The sequence below is a fragment of the Anser brachyrhynchus genome, assembly GCF_964034855.1.
Source record: "Anser brachyrhynchus genome assembly, chromosome: 29".
Taxonomy (NCBI): Eukaryota; Metazoa; Chordata; class Aves; order Anseriformes; family Anatidae; genus Anser; species Anser brachyrhynchus.
This window is the reverse complement of record NC_137722.1, coordinates 688030-705237: the sequence shown is the minus strand read 5'-3', so window position 1 is coordinate 705237 and position 17208 is coordinate 688030. Positions and strand designations below refer to the sequence as shown.

General features: G+C 66.5%; 4 protein-coding genes across 9 annotated transcripts; 1 reads left to right on the top strand and 3 right to left on the bottom strand.

The window, feature by feature from the left end:
• Positions 1–195: 195 nt before the first annotated feature.
• On the bottom strand, positions 196–5878 carry DDX23 (DEAD-box helicase 23). Of its 3 annotated transcripts, none has more exons than XM_080570726.1 (17): positions 5693–5878; positions 4914–5125; positions 4692–4790; positions 4438–4534; positions 4265–4330; positions 3997–4135; positions 3751–3884; positions 3551–3663; positions 3312–3455; positions 2934–3159; positions 2635–2780; positions 2350–2527; positions 1993–2235; positions 1667–1818; positions 1406–1514; positions 914–1088; positions 196–810 (listed from the first exon to the last, which is right to left on the bottom strand). In XM_080570726.1, exons 2-17 carry the CDS (start codon positions 5123–5125, stop codon positions 587–589), a joined length of 2457 nt encoding a protein of 818 aa, XP_080426852.1. In that variant the 5' UTR covers positions 5693–5878; the 3' UTR covers positions 196–586. The 3 variants fall into 3 exon arrangements, with proteins under 3 accessions (XP_080426852.1, XP_080426851.1, XP_080426853.1); XM_080570725.1 differs by lacking the exon at positions 5693–5878 and adding an exon at positions 5406–5563; XM_080570727.1 differs by lacking the exon at positions 5693–5878 and adding an exon at positions 5406–5563 and having other exon boundaries at positions 3751–3881.
• A 2919-nt stretch (positions 5879–8797) lies between these two features.
• Positions 8798–11580, bottom strand: RND1 (Rho family GTPase 1). Its single transcript, XM_080570719.1, has 5 exons — positions 11399–11580; positions 11192–11279; positions 9925–10034; positions 9655–9789; positions 8798–9571 (listed from the first exon to the last, which is right to left on the bottom strand). The coding sequence occupies exons 1-5, from the start codon at positions 11516–11518 to the stop codon at positions 9326–9328; spliced, it is 699 nt and encodes a 232-aa protein (XP_080426845.1). The 5' UTR covers positions 11519–11580; the 3' UTR covers positions 8798–9325.
• Positions 11581–12462: 882 nt separating this feature from the next.
• DRC2 (dynein regulatory complex subunit 2) lies at positions 12463–14714 on the top strand. Of its 2 annotated transcripts, XM_080570718.1 has the most exons (8): positions 12463–12597; positions 12676–12845; positions 13005–13143; positions 13271–13468; positions 13546–13764; positions 13872–14024; positions 14155–14205; positions 14376–14714. In XM_080570718.1, exons 2-8 carry the CDS (start codon positions 12685–12687, stop codon positions 14532–14534), a joined length of 1080 nt encoding a protein of 359 aa, XP_080426844.1. In that variant the 5' UTR covers positions 12463–12597; positions 12676–12684; the 3' UTR covers positions 14535–14714. The 2 variants fall into 2 exon arrangements, with proteins under 2 accessions (XP_080426844.1, XP_080426843.1); XM_080570717.1 differs by having other exon boundaries at positions 14155–14611.
• A 47-nt stretch (positions 14715–14761) lies between these two features.
• On the bottom strand, positions 14762–16624 carry FKBP11 (FKBP prolyl isomerase 11). Of its 3 annotated transcripts, XM_080570720.1 has the most exons (6): positions 16440–16624; positions 15944–16009; positions 15389–15476; positions 15282–15315; positions 15086–15156; positions 14762–15000 (listed from the first exon to the last, which is right to left on the bottom strand). In XM_080570720.1, the coding sequence occupies exons 1-6, from the start codon at positions 16551–16553 to the stop codon at positions 14783–14785; spliced, it is 591 nt and encodes a 196-aa protein (XP_080426846.1). In that variant the 5' UTR covers positions 16554–16624; the 3' UTR covers positions 14762–14782. The 3 variants fall into 3 exon arrangements, with proteins under 3 accessions (XP_080426846.1, XP_080426847.1, XP_080426848.1); XM_080570721.1 differs by lacking the exon at positions 15944–16009; XM_080570722.1 differs by lacking the exons at positions 15944–16009; positions 16440–16624 and adding an exon at positions 15827–15850.
• Between the last annotated feature and the right edge of the window lie 584 nt (positions 16625–17208).

Below are 17208 nucleotides of genomic sequence, written 5' to 3'. Positions count from 1 at the left end.
GGGGAAGGGGGAAAGCTGCAGCACCACGACTGCAGGCGCCGGGGCTGGGTGAGGGACAGGACCCGGGGCTCAAAGGCTCTTGATTTAGGGGCGCTGCCAGCTCCGAGCACCCCCGGGAGCGCCGGAGGGCGCAGGAAGCTGCCACCCAGGGACACGAGGCGGCGCCACAGGAACGGACAGCACGGGGAGGCGACGTCTGGCAAGGCTGCTGCAGGTTTATTCCTGCAGCTTGGAGTTTTAGCTAAAAAAGGGATGAAAGGGACACAGCTCCAGGGACAGCCCTGCCTACAAATCAGCACAAGGAACCCCGCCCCGGCCCTGCCCGGGCAGCAGGGGGGCAGGGAGGAACCTGCCCCCAAACAGCCTCCGGCAGCTCCACGAGTCCCCGGTGAACGCAGGGAGAGGGACCGGGAGCACACAGGGGCCGTTTCGGGGCAGTCCCGGCCCCAGTCCCTGCTGTCAGCAGTCCTGGCTGCACTGGGGCCAGGGGCTCGGGGGAAGGAGCAGCCAGCAAAGTCCCGGCAGCCCTCGGTGGTCCTCCTGTCCCCAGAGCGGTGGCCGAGAGGCGGACGCCGTCCCCGGGGCCTCAGGCGAAGATGGTCTCCTCCCGCCTCTTCTTGGTGAGGATGGTGCCAGGCTTGTGCTGGGCGTCGGGGTGGTTGGCCAGCTCGGGGGGGCAGGAGGACACGGGGCTCTCCAGGATGGCCTGCTTCAGGTCGTAGAAGACGGTGGAGTCCTCCTTGGTGAGGAAGGTGATGGCCACGCCGCTCTTCCCCGCGCGGCCCGTCCGCCCGATGCGGTGGATGTAATCTGCAGGGGGCGGGGGAGTCAGGCAGGGCCACCCCACCCTGTGCACCCCCATTCCCCCCCAAAAAAATTAACTGTCCTAGCCAAACCCAGGCCCCCGACTCACCCTCGATGTTCTTGGCCATGTCGTAGTTGACAACCATGGAGACGTCATGGATGTCGATACCGCGGCCGGCCACGTCCGTGGCCACCAGGATGTCCTTGGCCCCAGCCTTCAGGTTGGAGAGGGCGAACTCTCGCTGCTCCTGGCCTTTGCCGCCGTGCAGGGTGCAGGCGTTGTACTGCAGGACGAGAGGGGGGTCAGCGGGGGGGGGGAAATGGAGCCTGGGCGGACCGGAGGGGAGCCGTGGGGGTCTCCGCGCTCCCATGGCTCTGCCACGGCGTGGAGGACCACACGGTGACACCAAGGACAGGACGGATCAAATCCCTGTGACGATTTGGCCCCAGGACAAATTACTGGGACCTGTGGGGCCTGGGGGCAGCACCGCAAAGTGCAAAAGCTTCTGGTTGAGGGATGGAGAGAGAGAGAGAGAGAGAGAGAGACAGACTCTGGGAGGCCAAACGGCTGCCGCAGCGCGAGGCTCCGGCCCACACTCACCCCCATCTTCTCCAGCGACTTCGCCAGCACATCGCAGCCCTTCTTCTGGTTGACAAAAATGATAATGGGCGGGTCGAAGCCCTGCTCCAGAATGGCTAACAGCTTCTTCCTGTTGGGAGGAGGAGAGTTAGGCAAGAGGGGAGAAGCCGCAGTGCCCCGCGGGAGCCATTCCGTTCTCCAGGGTCGCACCCCCCTGCCCCCCCACGGAGCTCCCTCGCCCCCAAACGCCCCCGCCCACCCTGAGACCCCTCCTCTCCGCACCTCTTCTCCGACTCCGACATGAGGAAGACCTTCTGCTCCACCCGCTCGTGCGGCTTGCCGGCGGAGCCGATGTAGACCACAGCCGGACGGCGGAGGTAGCTGCGGGCCAGGCGCTCCACCGCCGGCGGCATGGTGGCCGTGAACATGACGGTCTGCGAGGGAAGGGAGCAGTGAGCAGCGGCCCCTCGGGGTGGGAACGCGGCCCCCGCTCTCTCGTCCTGTTCCCCAAAGCCCCAAAATTGTCCCTTCTCCCCTACGCGCCCCCCCCCCCCCCAGCCTGGAGGCAGCACCCCCAAATTCTGCCCCGGGCTCCTGCCCGCACCCACCTGCCTGTACTTGTGCTTCCCCGACTCGAAGTTCGCCAGCATCTTCTCGGGGTCCTCGGCCTCGTCCGTGTCGGGTTTTTGGTTGGTGACGGGCATGTGCTCCAGGATCTTCTGCACGTCGGGCTCGAAGCCCATATCGATCATGCGGTCCGCCTCGTCCAGCACCACGTAGGTGCAGCGGCTCAGCACCAGGTAGCGGTTCTCCAGCACGTCAATGAGACGCCCCGGCGTGGCGATGACGATCTGGGGGAGAGAGGGTTGACGGCTGCAGCCCGGTCGGGACCTGGCCCCTACTGGGGGGCTGGCGGTGCCCCCAAGACTCCACCGCAGGGCCCTCCAGGGCTTCCTGACCCTCACCTCGCAGCCCATGCGCAGCCGGAAGCCTTGGTCCTCGCGGGAGATTCCTCCGATCACGGCCACCGTGCGGATGCCCAGCGGCTTCCCGAACTTGATGGTTTCCTCCTCGATCTGCTGGGCCAGCTCTCGAGTAGGGGCCAAGATGATGGCGTAGGGACCCTGGTCCGACTCCTCGATCCTGCAAGCGGGAAGGATACGGCCACGTCGCCCATGGGGATGCACTGCCCCTCTCCGCAGCGTCCCCGTGCCCCGTCCCACCTCGTCCCCGGGCCCCGTCCCACTTACCGGTCGATTTTGGGCAGGGTCGTGATCCAGACGAGCAGGGGGATGAGGAAAGCGGCCGTTTTGCCGCTGCCCGTCTCAGCCACGCCGATGATGTCGCGGTTCTGCAGGCCGATGGGGATCGCCTGGCGCTGGATCGGGGTGGGCTCCTGGCGAGGAGAGAGGCGGGTTTGGGAGCAGAACTTCCCCCTCGCACGGATCACCCCCAAAAAAAAAAGAGCCAGGAGCACCGATCCCTAGAGCCAGCTCCCCACGAGGGCCGCCTGGGTCTGCCAGCAGCAGCCCCTGCTCCCCGTGCCCACCTTGTAGCCGCACTTGTCGATGACCTCCAGGATGTGGGGGGGGAGGGATGAGTCCTTCCAGGAGCGGATGGGGTTGGGGATCTTGCCCCCTTTGGTGGTGATGCTGTAGTCCTCACGGAAAATGCGCCAGTCCCTGTCTGTCATCTCGTCCAGCTTCTTCTGGGACCAGTGGCGGTCATCCCAGCGCTGCTTGGCCTCCTTCTTCCGCAGCTTCCGCAGCCTGGCCCTGAGTGGGGGTGAGGAAGGGGACAGGGTTCACCCCACGCCTCTGGGGACACGGGATTTGTCCCTCCACCTGTAAGAGGACACGCTGCAGCCCGGTGCCACCCCCTAGCTCTGCGCCCTCCCAGCTTCTCCCCCCCAGCTAAGCGCACTCACTCCTCTTGCTCCTTCTCCTCCAGCGTTCGCCTCTTTTCCATCAGGTCCCCGTAGAAACGCGACTGCTCCCTTTTCTGCTGCTTCAGGTCGATCCCCGCGATGAATCCCCGGCCCAGCAGCTGCACTTGGTGCCGTTCCTTGTACCTAGGGTAGGGCAGGAGCGTCAGCGGGAGGGCTGGGGCTGCCCAGCACCCCCCAGGGCACCCCAGCACCCCCCCAGGGCACCCCCAGGCCCTCACAGCGGGTTGTAGTCAATGGACGTGTCCTCTGATGCATCCCACTCAAAGACAAACTTGCGGTCATTCAGGTGTCGGGTGCGCCTCCGCTTCTTCACCCCTCCCAGGTAGCGCTCCTGCGGGCAGCAGAGCATCAGCAGGGCAGGAGCCCAAGCGTTCCAGCCCCCCCCCCCGGTGCCCCCGAGGCCGGCCCCCAGCAGCACCTTGATGGCGTGGAGCTCTTTGCTCTTGTCTTTCTCCTCCCGAATCTTCTGCCTGCCCTCCTCGTCCTCCGTGCCGTTGGTCTCCCGCTCCATGCGCTCCCGGCGCTCCCTGCGCTCACGCTCCTGGGGGTCTTCTGGGGAGCAGGGGAAGGACCTCAGAAGAGCCCCAGCACCCCACAGCGAGGCTGGGAGGCTCCGGGGGGTCCCACCACAGCCCCTCACACCCAGGCAGGGACGACACCTTACCTAGCATCTTCCTCCCCATTTCCTGGAACTGCTTCCTTTTCTTCCTCTCCTCCTCCAGCAGCCGCTGCCGCTCCTCCACCTCCTGCTGCCGCCGCCGCAAAGCCTCTGCCTCCCGCTCTGCCTTGGACAGGAACTTGGGCTGCGGCAGGAAAAAGAAGGCTCAAACCTGGCCCGGCCACCCCAGGACACAACGCCCCACTCCAGCCACCCGGCCTGGCACAGCTGCCACGGCCGGGACTCTGCAGGAAGGGAGGACTCCCCCTCCTACCTTAGCTTCTGCCTCCTCTTCAGCTTTCTTCTTCGCCAGCAGCTCCTCCAAGGACAGGGGCTGGGCCTGCCAACGTGGGGCCAGACCGTTAACAGCCCCCAGGGGGGGGCGTTTGGTTCAGCAGAGGCACCCTGAGCGCTGCAGGAGCTGCGAACCGAGACCCCATTCCTCACCTTCTCCTTCTTCAGCGCATTCTCCTCCTCTTCCTCCGCTTTCCGCGAGTCCCGCTCCTTCCGGGACTTCGAGTCCTTGCCCCTGCTTGGGGACAAGCTTCCCAGCAAAACAGGGGGAAAATTAGGCACCGAACACAGCCCCGGGCCCACCCCGACCCCTCCGACGCGGGGAATCCCCCCCGAGCAGAGCCCGGGACGCTGCCACACTGCAGCAAAGCGGGGCCGCAGCCACCCCGAGATGAGAGGATGCTCACCTGGATCTCTTCCTGTCCTTGTCCCGCCGGTGCCCATCCTTCTCCCGGTCCCGGTCCTTCTTGCCCCGGTCGCGATCTCGGTCTTTGTGCCGGCGGTCCCTGCGGAAGGGGACGGGGACGGTGACGGTGCGGCCCCCGCGTCCACCTCCTCAGCTCCTCCCGGGGCTTCCACGGGCCCCCAGGGGGGGGAGAACGGCTCGCCAAGAGGCCCGCGGGGCTCACCTATCTACCGACTTGGAGCGGGACCGGGAGCGGGAGCGGCTGCCTCGCCTCCTATCCCGGGACCGGTGCCGCTTCCTGTCCTTGCCGGGGGACCCCTTGCGGTCCCGGTCGCGGTCCCGGTCGCGGTCCCTGTCCGGGGAACGGGAGCGTTTCCTCTCCTCCTTGACGGGCGACGCGTCCCGGTCCTTCTTGTCCGCCAGTTCTCCAGCCATCTGCGGGATGGGGGCTCAGCGGGGACCGCCGGGGGGGGGGGGGGGGGCACCGGGCAGAACCGGGGGTCGGGGGGACAACCGGGGGCCGGGGGGGGGAGACCGGAACAGGGGACGGCACCGGGGACCGGGGAGGGCACAAGGGGGCCGGGCCCTGCCTGCGAGCCCAGCTCGGGGGGAGGCAGCGGCAGGGCCCTGCAGGCCCTCCCCCGGTCCCGGGAGGATCCCCGGGGTCTTCCTGCGGGTCCCGCTCCCCCCTCCACCAGCCCCGGCCCCGTCTCACCGCCGCAGGCCTCAACTCCGCCGCGCAGCCACCGCCGCCATAGCCGCCGGGCGCCGCGGGGCACGCCGGGAAGGCGAGTCCCGGGGACTGCAACTCCCAGCAGCCCACGCAGCAAACCCCCCGCAAAGGGACTACAACTCCCAGCAGCCCCCGGGGCCTCCCCGTTCCCGTCGGCTTTGGGCCCGGTGTTCTGAGGGAGGCCGGCACCGGGCGGGGGCCGACGAGACCCCCCCGGGGAGCGCCCGGCGTGGCGCGGGGACCCCGGCACACGGGAGCGGGGCACTCGCCTGGGCTCCGGTGGGACCGGGGCTCCCGGGGTGCCCTCGGGCCTAGTCCGGCCCTGCGCTGGCCCAGGGATCCCCCAGCGGCCCTTCCTAAGCAGCCCGAATCCATCCAATTGATTGTTTTATCAATTAATAAAAGCCTCACATTGATTATTTTATCAATTGATTAATCGAAGTCTCACATTGGCTATTTTATCACTTAATATGTCTCACATTGATTGTTTTATCACTTAGTAAAAGTCTCGCATTATCACTTAATAAAAGTCTCACATTGTTTTATCAATTAATAAGTCTTACATTGATTGTTTTATCAACTAATAAAAGTCTCACATTTATTATTTTATCAATTAATTAATAAAAGCCTCACATTGATTATTTTATCAATTAATAAAAGCCTCACATTGATTATTTTATCAGTTAATTAATCAAAGTCTCACATTGGCTATTTTATCACTTAATATAAGTCTCACATTGATTGTTTTATCACTTAGTAAAAGGCTCACATTGATTATTTTACCACTTAATAAAAGCCTCACATTGATTATTTTACCACTTAATAAAAGTCTCACATAGCACTGGTGGGAACTGGTGAACGCGGTCCCTTCTCACGGGCAGGGGAGCCTCAGCGTTGGTGCTGAGCACCAGGGAGGGCACGGGACAGAGGCATGGAGCTGAAGGCCGAGCTCTGGGTGCTGGGGGGGGGCAGCGGCCGGCACCCTGGGGTGCTGCTGCCCCCACTGCAAGGAGGACGAAGAGGCCGGCACCCCGGGGTGCCGCTGCCCCTGGTTCAGGGAGGCCGTGAGGCCACAGCTTTGTGCTGTGAGGCAGGGAGAGCAAAATCCCAAGCCCTCCGTCGCCAAACCCTCTGGTTCGGGCCCCCGCAGTCCCTGTGGGTGAGGCACCGAGCAAGGGCTCTGCTGCCGTCTGCTCAGGCCGCCCCTAAACCACCCCAGGAGGGTCGGGACTCGTCCGGTATCGATTGAGCCCTGAAGCTTCCTTCCCTGGGTGTAGCCGCTGTTGTTTCGGATTTAAAACATGAGGGTTTTATTCAGAAAACTAATTCCCGTGAAACTCGCCCTGAGCCTGACGGCACCCAGTGCCTGGTGGTGCGTGATCGCAGCCGGGGTGCAGCCCTGGATCCCGAGGTGCTGAATCCCAGCCATCGCAGGTCCTCAGGTCCTGTTTCCACTACAGAGGAAGCAGTCCCTCTGTGGATGACTGCTCTGGGCATAAAAGATGTTTTCTGTGATGCGGTTACAGCTTAAGGATCAAGAGAGATTGGCTTTTACCATGCATACGTTACAGGACCAAATCGTTATATAAGATGCCATCTTAAATAGGGTCATATTTAGCAACTGCCATAACACTCGCTCCCTTATTACAGGGTTGGAATAGCGATTGTGTTATTCAACTCACAATTACAATTTCTTAAGCAGATAACAAACGAGATGGTCGGTATTGCTTACAGCACCCTCAGTCACTGGAGGCAGAATTCAGGGGTTTGGCAGAACCTGGCCCCTGAACACCTTGGTGCCGGCCAAATCTGGCACACCGAGCCCCAGTCCCACAAATTATTGACAACCTTTTAAAGCACATTTGTGTGACAGAGACCCTGTAGCTCATTAGGGTGCCCCAGGGCTCAACTTCAACCTGTGCGGGGATTACAAGCGATCATAATTATGCTTTGCGTTACAATCGAACCCAAGCACGGTTTCAATTAAAATGTAACACCAGAACAGGAGCTTGTGACGATTCTGACCTAGAAACCTCGTGGACCTGTAATAATGAATCAGCAATTACAAGTGATGATGTTTTTGACGGTCTGGAATTCTGGAACCTTAGATTGAGTTGTTAATATTTTTAATTACCAAATTTAATTTTTAAATTTTTAATTACCATTTTAATTACCATTTTAAATTAATTTTTAATTTTTAATTACCAAAGATACTGTAATTTCACTCATCCTGGTCCTACACACCGTACTCTACAGAGTAACGGCTGGCCAAGCACTAATAATAACAGGGGAATACGCAGACCTGACAACATATATGCATGTATAGATCTCAATCTCTTCTGGACAATCCGATTAAGCCAAACAGGCCTAATAAAATTCCATTGTTCTTCCAACCTGCGGTGCTGGCTGCCAACAGCGCAATGACTCCTGGCAAAGCTGGTGACGAGCGGCTCAGCGCCGGGGAGCCTCCGGCTTTGCAGCTCAGCTGCCTCCAAGAGCCTCCTGCCGCAGCGGGCAGGCGCCTGCACCACGGCACGCCTTGCTCCCCAGACACTTTCACCTTAAAAATTTAATATTTTAACTTTCTACGCAGCCATCGCCACAGGGCGACGTAATAAGCACCACGCGTCTAACCCCTGGGCAGGAAGGCCGAACTGTTGGGTGGCTTTTTACGAACGCGGGACTTTACACGCCTTCCCGGTGGTGGCAGAAGACCCAGACAGAGCAGGATGTGTGCTGGGCTGGGAACCCGCTGCTACAAGTAAATAATCATAACTAAATACTGGTTTTAGTAGTAATGATTTATAATAAGGGAAAAAAAATAAAGAAAAAAAGCCTCCGTGTCCTTTGGTATTATAGAATCCCACAAAGCCGCTGCTGCGACTCCTTCAGTTGCGAGACACCCCCCCAACACCCCACTGCTCCATGCAAGAGCCCCACAACTAGCAGAGCATCTGTCCCCCAAACCCCTTCCCCTACAATTACCCCCCCACCATCACCTCCCCATCCCCAAGCTGTCCCCTTGCTGGGGAACCAGGTACAGCCAGGAGGGGCTGGGGGCAGCAGGAGACCCCCGTAGGGACCCTTATGGGGTACCCGAGGCTGCCCCCACAGCACGCAGGCAGAGCCCTAGCCCACCCCCGGGGGGGGCACACAGCTCCAGGACTCCCACCCCACCCCAGGGACTTTACCCCAGGTCACACTACACCACCACCCACAGGTGACAGCGCAGCCAGCTGCTGGCATCACGTCACCTTTCCCTGCTGGCACCGTGAGGTGTGGCACCCCAGGAAGGACCCTGCCCTGGGGAGTGCCAGGGCTGAACCCCCCCCCCCCCCCCCAAACACAGCACCAGGCACCTGCTGCACATGGGTAGTTGTTATATTTTTCCAATAATAAATAAGCTTTTTAATAACACTGAACATTGAACAGAGTCACCCCAAGAGACAGTCTATAAAACAGCCGCCCCCTCCCCGGAGCCCCGCTCCCCACCGGGGCTTGGAGGGGGGGGGCCACCCCGAGGCATCCCGGGGCCAAGCAGCAGATGAGGGATGGGGCAGAGCCGGACACCAACTGGGCATTCAAAGAAAAAGGATGAGTCCGTGGATGAATCCCGCTGGGCCGGGGGCTCGGGAGCAGCCACCGAGCAAGGTCCCTCCCCAGGTGTTGTCCCCCCCCCCCCCAACACACACACGGCAGCTCCGGGGGGGCTGCCCCCCAGCCCCGGGCCCCAGCACGCACTGGTGGGGGAAGCGGTGTGATGGGAGGGCAGCGAGAACCCCATCCTCCTTGCGGGGGGGGGGGGGGGGGGGCACCGCAGCCCCATCTGGCCCCCAGCCTGTCCCAGGAACTGGGGGCTTGGCGGAGGGGGGGGGGAAAGGCATCCCTATCCTCCCCCCCCCTCACATGACGGAGCAGCTTTTTGCCTTCTCCTTCTTGAAGGCGGAGGAGATGAGCTCGGAGCGGCTGGGCAGGTGCAGGAGTCTCTTGGAGAGGCTGCGCGCGGGGCTTTTGGGGGGCTGCGGGGGGGCTTTGCTGAGGCAGATGCCGGACACGGTCCGGAAGATGCTGTGGACGCTCTTCTCCGAGGTGAAGGCCGAGCACTCCAGGTAGCTCTCGGCTCCCAGCTGCCTGGCCATGGCACAGCCCTGCAGCACAACACAGTGTCAGGCCAGCACAGCACCCCAAAACCCCCCTCCGGACCCCCATCCCAGCGCCCCCCCCCCCCGACCTGCTCGTAGGAGATGGGTGCCTGCTTCTGATGGGAGAGCTCCATCAGCGTGCTCAGGTCCGTCCGCAGGTCTGTCTTGCAGCCGATGAGCAGCACCCGCGTGGTGGGGCAGTAATCCAGGATCTCCGTCTTCCACTGCGGGCACGAAGCTGGCATCAGTTGAGGGAACCCTGGGGTCCCCAAAATGCCACCCCCCCAATTTTCTGGGCCACGGGGAAGGGGAGGAAGAACGCACGTACGGGGACCAGGTGCCTCCCCCCCCCCCCCCACCTTCTTGGATGCGCTGTCCAGGGTTTCGGGGCGGCTGATGTCGAAGCAGAGCAGGACGGCGTCCGAGTCGCTGTAGCAGAGGGGACGCACATTGTCATAGTAGGGGGAACCTGGGAGGAGAAGGGGGTGTCACTGCACTGCCACCCCCACCCCCAAGGGGCCAGGACCCCCGGGCATAGGGCAGCTGGAGGGGGGACACATGCAGTCCTAGAGGGTTCCCCCCCCCCAAAAAAAATGCCACCAGTGCTCCCCCCTTCGGACACCCTACCGAAGTCTCCAGCACCCCTAACGAGGCAGCAGCAAACGGATCCCGCGGCATTTATATAACGGCCCTGCAGCAGCCGGGGGTGGGGGTGGGGGGGGCAGCCAGGACCGGGGGGGGGGGGGGGGGGGCGGCTGCCACCCCCACGGGGTCCCTGGGGAGCCAAGGCCACCGGCACCATGCGGGGGACAGCAGGGGGATGGGGCTGCAGGGGTGGCAGGGTGCTCCCTTGGGACATGGGGGAGGCCGGGGTGCCCCCCCCGTGTGCCCCCCCCCCAGCCCGACCCCAAAAGGCCTCGGAGGGGTTTTGCAGCCCAGACGCTCCGTGCGCGGAATAGCAAAGAGGCTGCGCCAGCGCATCGCCATGGCAACGCAGGGATGGCGGGTGGTGGGGACCCCCCCCTTCAACCGGGGGGGGGGGGGACACTGCAGCACCAGGGCAGGGCTGCCCTGTGCCCCCCCCCCCCCCCGGACTCTTTGGGGATGCCCAGGGGGAGGGCGATGCTGGGACGCACCGTTATTCTCCCCCCCGTTCCCCCAGGGATGATGTGTGGGGGGGTCTGGACCTGGAGGGGGGGGTCGGATGGGTGCTCAGCACCCTCCAGAACAGGATCCAGCCCTGCCTTTCCCCCTGCCCATGTCCGTGCCCTCCCACCGAGCCAGCCCCCGGGGGACCCCCCCCCAACTCCCTTAGCCCCAAGAATTAGGGCACCCCCCAGCCAACCCCCCCCCAACCGCAGCATCCCCACTGCGGGGCTGCCTCTGCCGCAGCCCCTTCTGCGGCCCCCCCAAGCTCCCATTTGCAGCCCCCCCAAGCCATGCAGGGCTCCACCGGGCCCCCCCGCAGCCCCCAAATCGCCTTTCCCCCCCCCTCCCCAAATGCCTCCCCCGGGGCCGGAGCTGCCCCCGCCCCGGTACCGCACAGCCTCGCGCTGCGCCCCAGCTCCCCGGTACCGGAGGAGCATTTATCCCCCCCCCCGGTACATGACGGCCCCCTCCCGGTACCGGAGGTGTCCCAGAGGCTCAGCTCCACCCGCTGCTCCTCGCTGACCAGGCACGCCGTGTAGTTCTCGAACACGGTGGGCACGTACGTCTGCAACAGCACCGGGAGAGTCAGCGCCCGGTAAGCGGTGCCCGGTAAGCGGTGCCCGGTAAGCGGTGCCCGGTAAGCGGTGCCCGGTAAGCGGTGCCCGGTAAGCGGTGCGGGCTCACCTCGGGGTAGCAGTCCTTAGCCAGCACCTGCAGCATGGCCGTTTTGCCGCACTGTACGTCGCCCACCAGCACCAGCTTGCACCGAGCCGGTGCTGCTGCCGGCGGCCTCCGCTCCCGCATGGCGGCGGCAGCCGAACCGACACCCTACCCTTCCGCCCGCCCGCCAACCCCGCGCCCAGCCGCCGCAGCGCCCTTATATATCCCGCCGCCCGCCGCGCCCCGCCCACGGCTGCTCCCGCTAGCCAATCGCTGTGGAGGCGCCCGGTACCCCGGCCAATAGCGAAGCGTCGGCGGGCAGCGTGGCCGCGCCCCTTGGGCTGCGAGGGCGCTCCTCCGAACTAGGGGGCGCTCTTCCGCCCGCTCCCGGAAGTGGGGCCGGGCCGGACAGGAAGTGGCGGTTGCTAGGAGACCGTTGAGACGCCGGCGGCGGGACGTTGGGGTGTTGGGAGGTCGCAGCCGGTACCGGGACGACGGCGGGGTGGGGGGTGGGGGGGGGCACCACGCCGGTGGCGGCGGAGGACCGGCTCCTGCTGCTGCACAGCCAGGCGCTGGCCGAGGAGGAGGCGGCCAAGGCGAGGGGGGAGCTGCTCGCCAGGTTCCTGAAGGTGGGGAGGGGGGGGCCTTGAGGGGGGTCTCGGAGGATCCAGGGGGGGGTCCCGGGTGATCCGGGGGGATCCGGGGGGTCCCGGGGAGGGTCCAGAGGGTCCCAGCGGACTCTGGGGGAGGGGGGGGGGAAGGGGGTTCTGGGGGGGTCCCGGGGGAGGCCCGGGGGGAGTCCGGGGGGGTCTCGGAGGGATCCAGGCAGGTTCCGGGGGGTCCTGGGGGGAGTCTCAGGGGGTGTCTCGGGGGGGTCCCGGGGGGTTCCAGGCGGGGTCCCGAGGGGGGTCCCGGGGTGGGGAGTGCCAGGGGGGGTCTCGGGTGGTTCCAGAGGGGATCCCAGGGAGGATCCCGGGGCAGGGGGGGTCCACAGGGAGTCCCAGGAGGAGGAGGGGTTCCGGGGGGGGGGTCTGCGGCTCACAGCCCCCGCGCAGGACAAGCTGGCCAAGGAGGAGCGCAGCAGCGCCCTGAGCCTCCACAAGCTCACCGCCCAGTGGCGGGCGGCGCTGCGGGAGGTCAAGGAGAAGGAGCTGCGCGAGGACATTGCCGTCCTGAGCCAGGCCTTCGCGCGGGTGCTGGACTGCAAGGACAGCGTCATCAAGGTTAGCGAGAGGCTGGTGGGCGGGGGGGGGGGGGAGGGGGCCATGCCGGGAGCCCCAGCGTGACCCCCCCCGCTGCAGTCCCTGGTCATGGACGTGGAGGAGGCGGAAGCGCAGCACGCCCGGGCGCTCGGCAGCCACCTGCGCAACGTGGACCGCCTGCTGCAGCTTCAGCGCAGCCGCCTGGCCTGCCTGGAGGAGGGGTTCCATGCCCAGCTGCAGGTCCTGAAGGCCGAATTTGAGACAGAGAGGTAGCGAGGATGGGGAGGGGGACGGCGGCGGAACCCGTCGGGTGGCCTGCCCTGGTGCTGAGCCCGCTCCCGGCCCGATCCGGACGGCTGCGGCTTCTCTTGGCACGTCCCCGCCTCTGTCCCGTGCTGCTCTCAGCAGCTCCCCGGCGATTTCCCCAGGAGGGCCATCCTGGAGCAGCACGAAGACGAAATCCGCTACCTGCAGGACGTGGTGCTGGCCCTGGAGCAGAACTACGCCAGGGACGACCACGAGGCCACGACGAATTTCCAGAGCGCCCGGGACGACATAAAGAGCAAGGTACGGGGAACCGGCTGGGCTCTTCAGCGTCCCATCGAGTAGCTGGCTCTGCTGAGGAGGCTTTTAGGGCTGGGGAGCACACAGTGGGGCCCGGGCAGCTGAGGGGAACCCACCGCTCTCCCCCCAGAGCCTGCAGGAGAAGCAGTACAGCCGCCTGCAGCTGGGTGGGAAGATGGAGGGGCTCTGGGAGCAGTTCCATGCCGCCATACAGAGCTACACTGAGGCCACCGAGCACTGGAAAATCACCTTCGAGGGGCTGAAGCAGAAGGACGCGAAGAGCTGCAGGGAGATCGAGATGCAGGCAAAGAAGCTACAGAAACTCCAGGTGGTGGCAAAGTGCGGGTGGGGCGCCAGGAGCAGGGACAGCCTGTCCTGTCCTGCTCACAGCTTCTCTGCCTCTAGGATCTGGTGGCGGCCACCAGGGCTCGGCTCGCGGCTCGGCTCCGGGAGAACGAGGAGCAGAACCGGCACGCGCGGGAGGAGAAGGAGGCTGCGCTCGGGCAGCTCCAGGAGCTCAAGAGCCAGATGAACCAAGCCTGGGCCAAGGTCCACGGCAGCCTGGCCAGGCTCACGGCGCAGAGCGAAGCCACCCTGAAGGCAGTGGCGCAAGCTGTGGGGAAGGTGAGGCTGGGGCTGTCCCCGCTGCCCCCTGCCCCCGCAGCGTGCCAGGGAGCCTGGGGCACAGCCGTCCCCGCTCCCTGCCTCCTCTCTCTCCTTCCTCCTCGCAGGCAGAGCGCATCCTGCGGCTGGCCGAGATGGGCCGCAGGCTGGAGACGGAGGCGGAGAAGGTGCTGCCGTTCTACCTGTCCTCGCTGGCAGAGGGGGAGCTTTTCGACGCCGACAGGGTTCTCAAGGAGAAGCCCGCAGAGCCTCTGGCCCAGGTGAGGAGGCCGTGCTGGGCTCCGAGGCCCTGCGGGGTGGGGACGAGGGACAGAGGTCCCTTGGGGGCGGCCTGGCTCGCTCACGGGCAGGTCCGGGACCCCTGCCCTTCTCTCCCTGCCTCTCTCCCAGGCCCTGCAGGACTACGTGGGGCTGGAGCGCTTCTGGCAGCGCTTCAACAAGGTGAGGCTGGAGGAGCGGGCGCTGGCGCAGCAGCTGGCGGCCGTGAGCCGCAAGAACCAGCAGCTGCGGGGGCTGCTCCAGCAGTACCTGGAGGGGCTCTCCGTCAGCCCCGAGGTGCTCAGCAGGCCCAACCCGCTGCTGGCCGTCAAGCATAAGAGCCGCGTCCCCAGGGCCTGCGCACGTCGGCATCAGGGCGCTGCACCCCCCCTGCAGCCTCCCTGGGGGCGACGCCTCCCCGGGCCCCATCCCCAGCTCTGATGGCACCGGCTGGAGCTGAGCCTTGTCCTGCAGACCGGGGCGCCTGGTGCTCAGGGGCACCGTGGAGCTGACATAAAAGAGCCAAACTGTGCCCAAAATGTGTTCTGCGTCTTATTTCTGGTCCCACGGAGCTTGGTTGGTCCTGCCACTGCCCTCTTGGCTCCGAATCTTCTGCTCCTCGGCTGGACCACGTCCCAGGGCAGGCAGGGAGCGCCAAGCTGGGGGCGCTGAGCCCCCTCTCTCTGCTCTTATCCCCCCCCCCAGCCCTCGGAGGCAGACAGAGCAGGCGCAGAGCAGCTGCGGCTACCGAGGGGAGGCTTTATTTCTTTTTGGCTTTGTTCTTCTTCTCCTCCTTCAGCTTCTTCTTGGAGAGCTTGGGGCTGCTGGCCTTGCGGTAGAGGTGGTACCCGATGAGCCCCAGCAGCGCCGGGACCAGCCCGAGGCACAGCAGCGGCAGGACCTCGTTCACCACCTTCTGCCAGTAGCTGGCCCGCGACAGGCCCACCAGCTCCACCTCGAACCGCAGCACCGCGTCGCCTGGAGAGAGGGGCAGCAGCGCCTTAGGGGGGCTGGGGACCGCAGCTGGGGGGGGCTGCGGGATCCCCGCGGGGGCTGCGCTTACCGGGGATGGTCGGCGGGGAGCCCCGCTTGCCGTACGCCAGGTGCGGGGGGATGATGGCTCTCCGCTTCTCCCTGCCCCGGCGAGAAGCCGTCGGCGTCAGCCCGCGGGGCCAGGCCCGCTTCCAAACCCCGGCGGTGGCACCGCGGTGGAGGGGACAGGGCTGGGGACACCGCCCTCGCCCCGCCACCGGCCTTACCCCACACACATGTCCAGCAGACTCTGCTCCAGGCCTGCGAGGAGAAGGCGGGGGGGTGAGCGGGACCCCACACCCCATTTTTATCCCCCCCCCAGCCGAACACTCACCAGGGATCACTTGGCGCTTGCCCAGCTCCACCTGCAGCGGGTCGCGGCTCAGCGAGGTGTCGATGATCCGGCCGTCCTCCAGGCTGCCCTGCGGACGCACGGACACAGGGACGGTCACCGTGGGGGTGGCAGCGGGGGCTCTGCCCCGGGGCTGTCCCCACGCGGGTCCCGGTGTTGCTCCGGGGCCGTCCCCGGCCCTGCCCCGCTGCCGCTGCCCTGAGCCCCCCAGTGCCGCCCCCATGCTACAACCGGGGCTGACCCCGGTGCCGCCCCCATACTGGACCCCGTGCCCCCCAGGGACACCCCCACACTGGTCCCGGTGCCAGCACCGGGGCTACCCAGGGCAGTCCCCACGTGGCTCCCGGTGCCTCCCGGTGCCACCTCGATGCTCCCCCCGTGCTGGTCCCGGTGCCAGCCCCGTTCCCACTCCAAGCCCACCCCGCGGCAGTCCCGGTGCCCATCCCGGTGCCGGTGCCGGAGCCTCCCCGGTGCCGCCCCCCGGCCCGCCCCCCCCCCGCCGGAGCGCAGTGCTGACGTGTTCCTCGCCGCCCGCACCGTGTAGTGGATGTGCACCGTGTCCCCCAGCGCCGACAGCTCCGTGCAGCCCTCGGGGGGCGCCACCTGCACCGGGGGGGGGGTCACGGGGCGGTGGGGCCATGACCCCCCCCCAAGTCCCCCCCGCGCGGCCCCGGCTCCACGGGACACCCCCCCCCGCCCCGGGACCCGCTCAGTCCCACGTGCCCCGGGAGCCCCCGGGAGCTCCGCGCAGCCGGGACTACCCCCCGTGCCCACCCGGTGGCGCGGACGCGGCTCCCCGGTGTCCCCGGTCTCCCCCCGCCCCGGTGTTCCCGTTAACCCCCAACCCCCCCGCCCCGTAACCTCCCGTTCTCCCCCCACCCCCCACCCCCGCCCGGTGCCCCCGGTCCTTCCCCGTGCCCCCGGTCCCTCCCCGTGCCCCAGCTCCCCCGTGCAACCGGGACCGCCCGGTGTCCCCGGTGCCCACGCGGCCCCGGTTCCCTCCGGTCGGTGCCCGGTTCCCTCCGGTGCTCACGAGCGTCTCCAGGCGCAGCCCCCGGGCTCCGCTTTCGGTTTCGCTCTCGGTGGCGGCGGCGGCGGCGGAGGGCAGGAGCAGGGCGAGCAGCAGCAGCGCGGCGGGGGGCGGCATGGCCGGGGCTGGCGGCGGCGGCGGCGGCGGCGGCGGAGGTACCGGGACCGCCCCGCCCGGCCCCGGGCACTCCCAGGACCCGCGGGGCGCCGCCTCCCGGCCCCGCGGCCCCGCCCCCGCGGTCGACACCGGGGCTGCCCCGAGCCCGGACCGGGGATGAACCCTCGGGGAGCCCCCGGGACCGGGGGTGCCCGTCGAGTCCCGGGACCGGGGGTGCCCGTCGGGGCGGTCCCGTTCCGGTGCGCGTTCCCGGGGCCGCGCAGCCGGCGGCGGGGGGGGCGGGGGGCAGCCCCGAGCCCCCGGGGGAGCCCCTGGGCCTGTGTCCCCCCCCACCCCGGCAGCACCAGGGGACACCCGTCCGTCCCTGCTCGGGGGGGGGGGGGGGGGGCGCTCCGGTCACCGGCTGGTGGTCGGGGAGGTGCAGTCCCGGTGTCCCGGCGCCGTACGGCCCCGGTGCCAGCAGGCGGCAGCAAAGCCTGGAGAAACCGGCACACAGCACCCCCCCGGTGTCCCCCCCCCCCCCCTCCCCCCGGGGGCTCAGCACCCCTCCCGGCACACGAAGCATCCCTCCGGCTGCACACACACGCGGCCCCCCCAGCACCCCCATAGCACGCACCGGGCGTGCGGGACCCCCCCAAAAAAAACCCCACCGGTG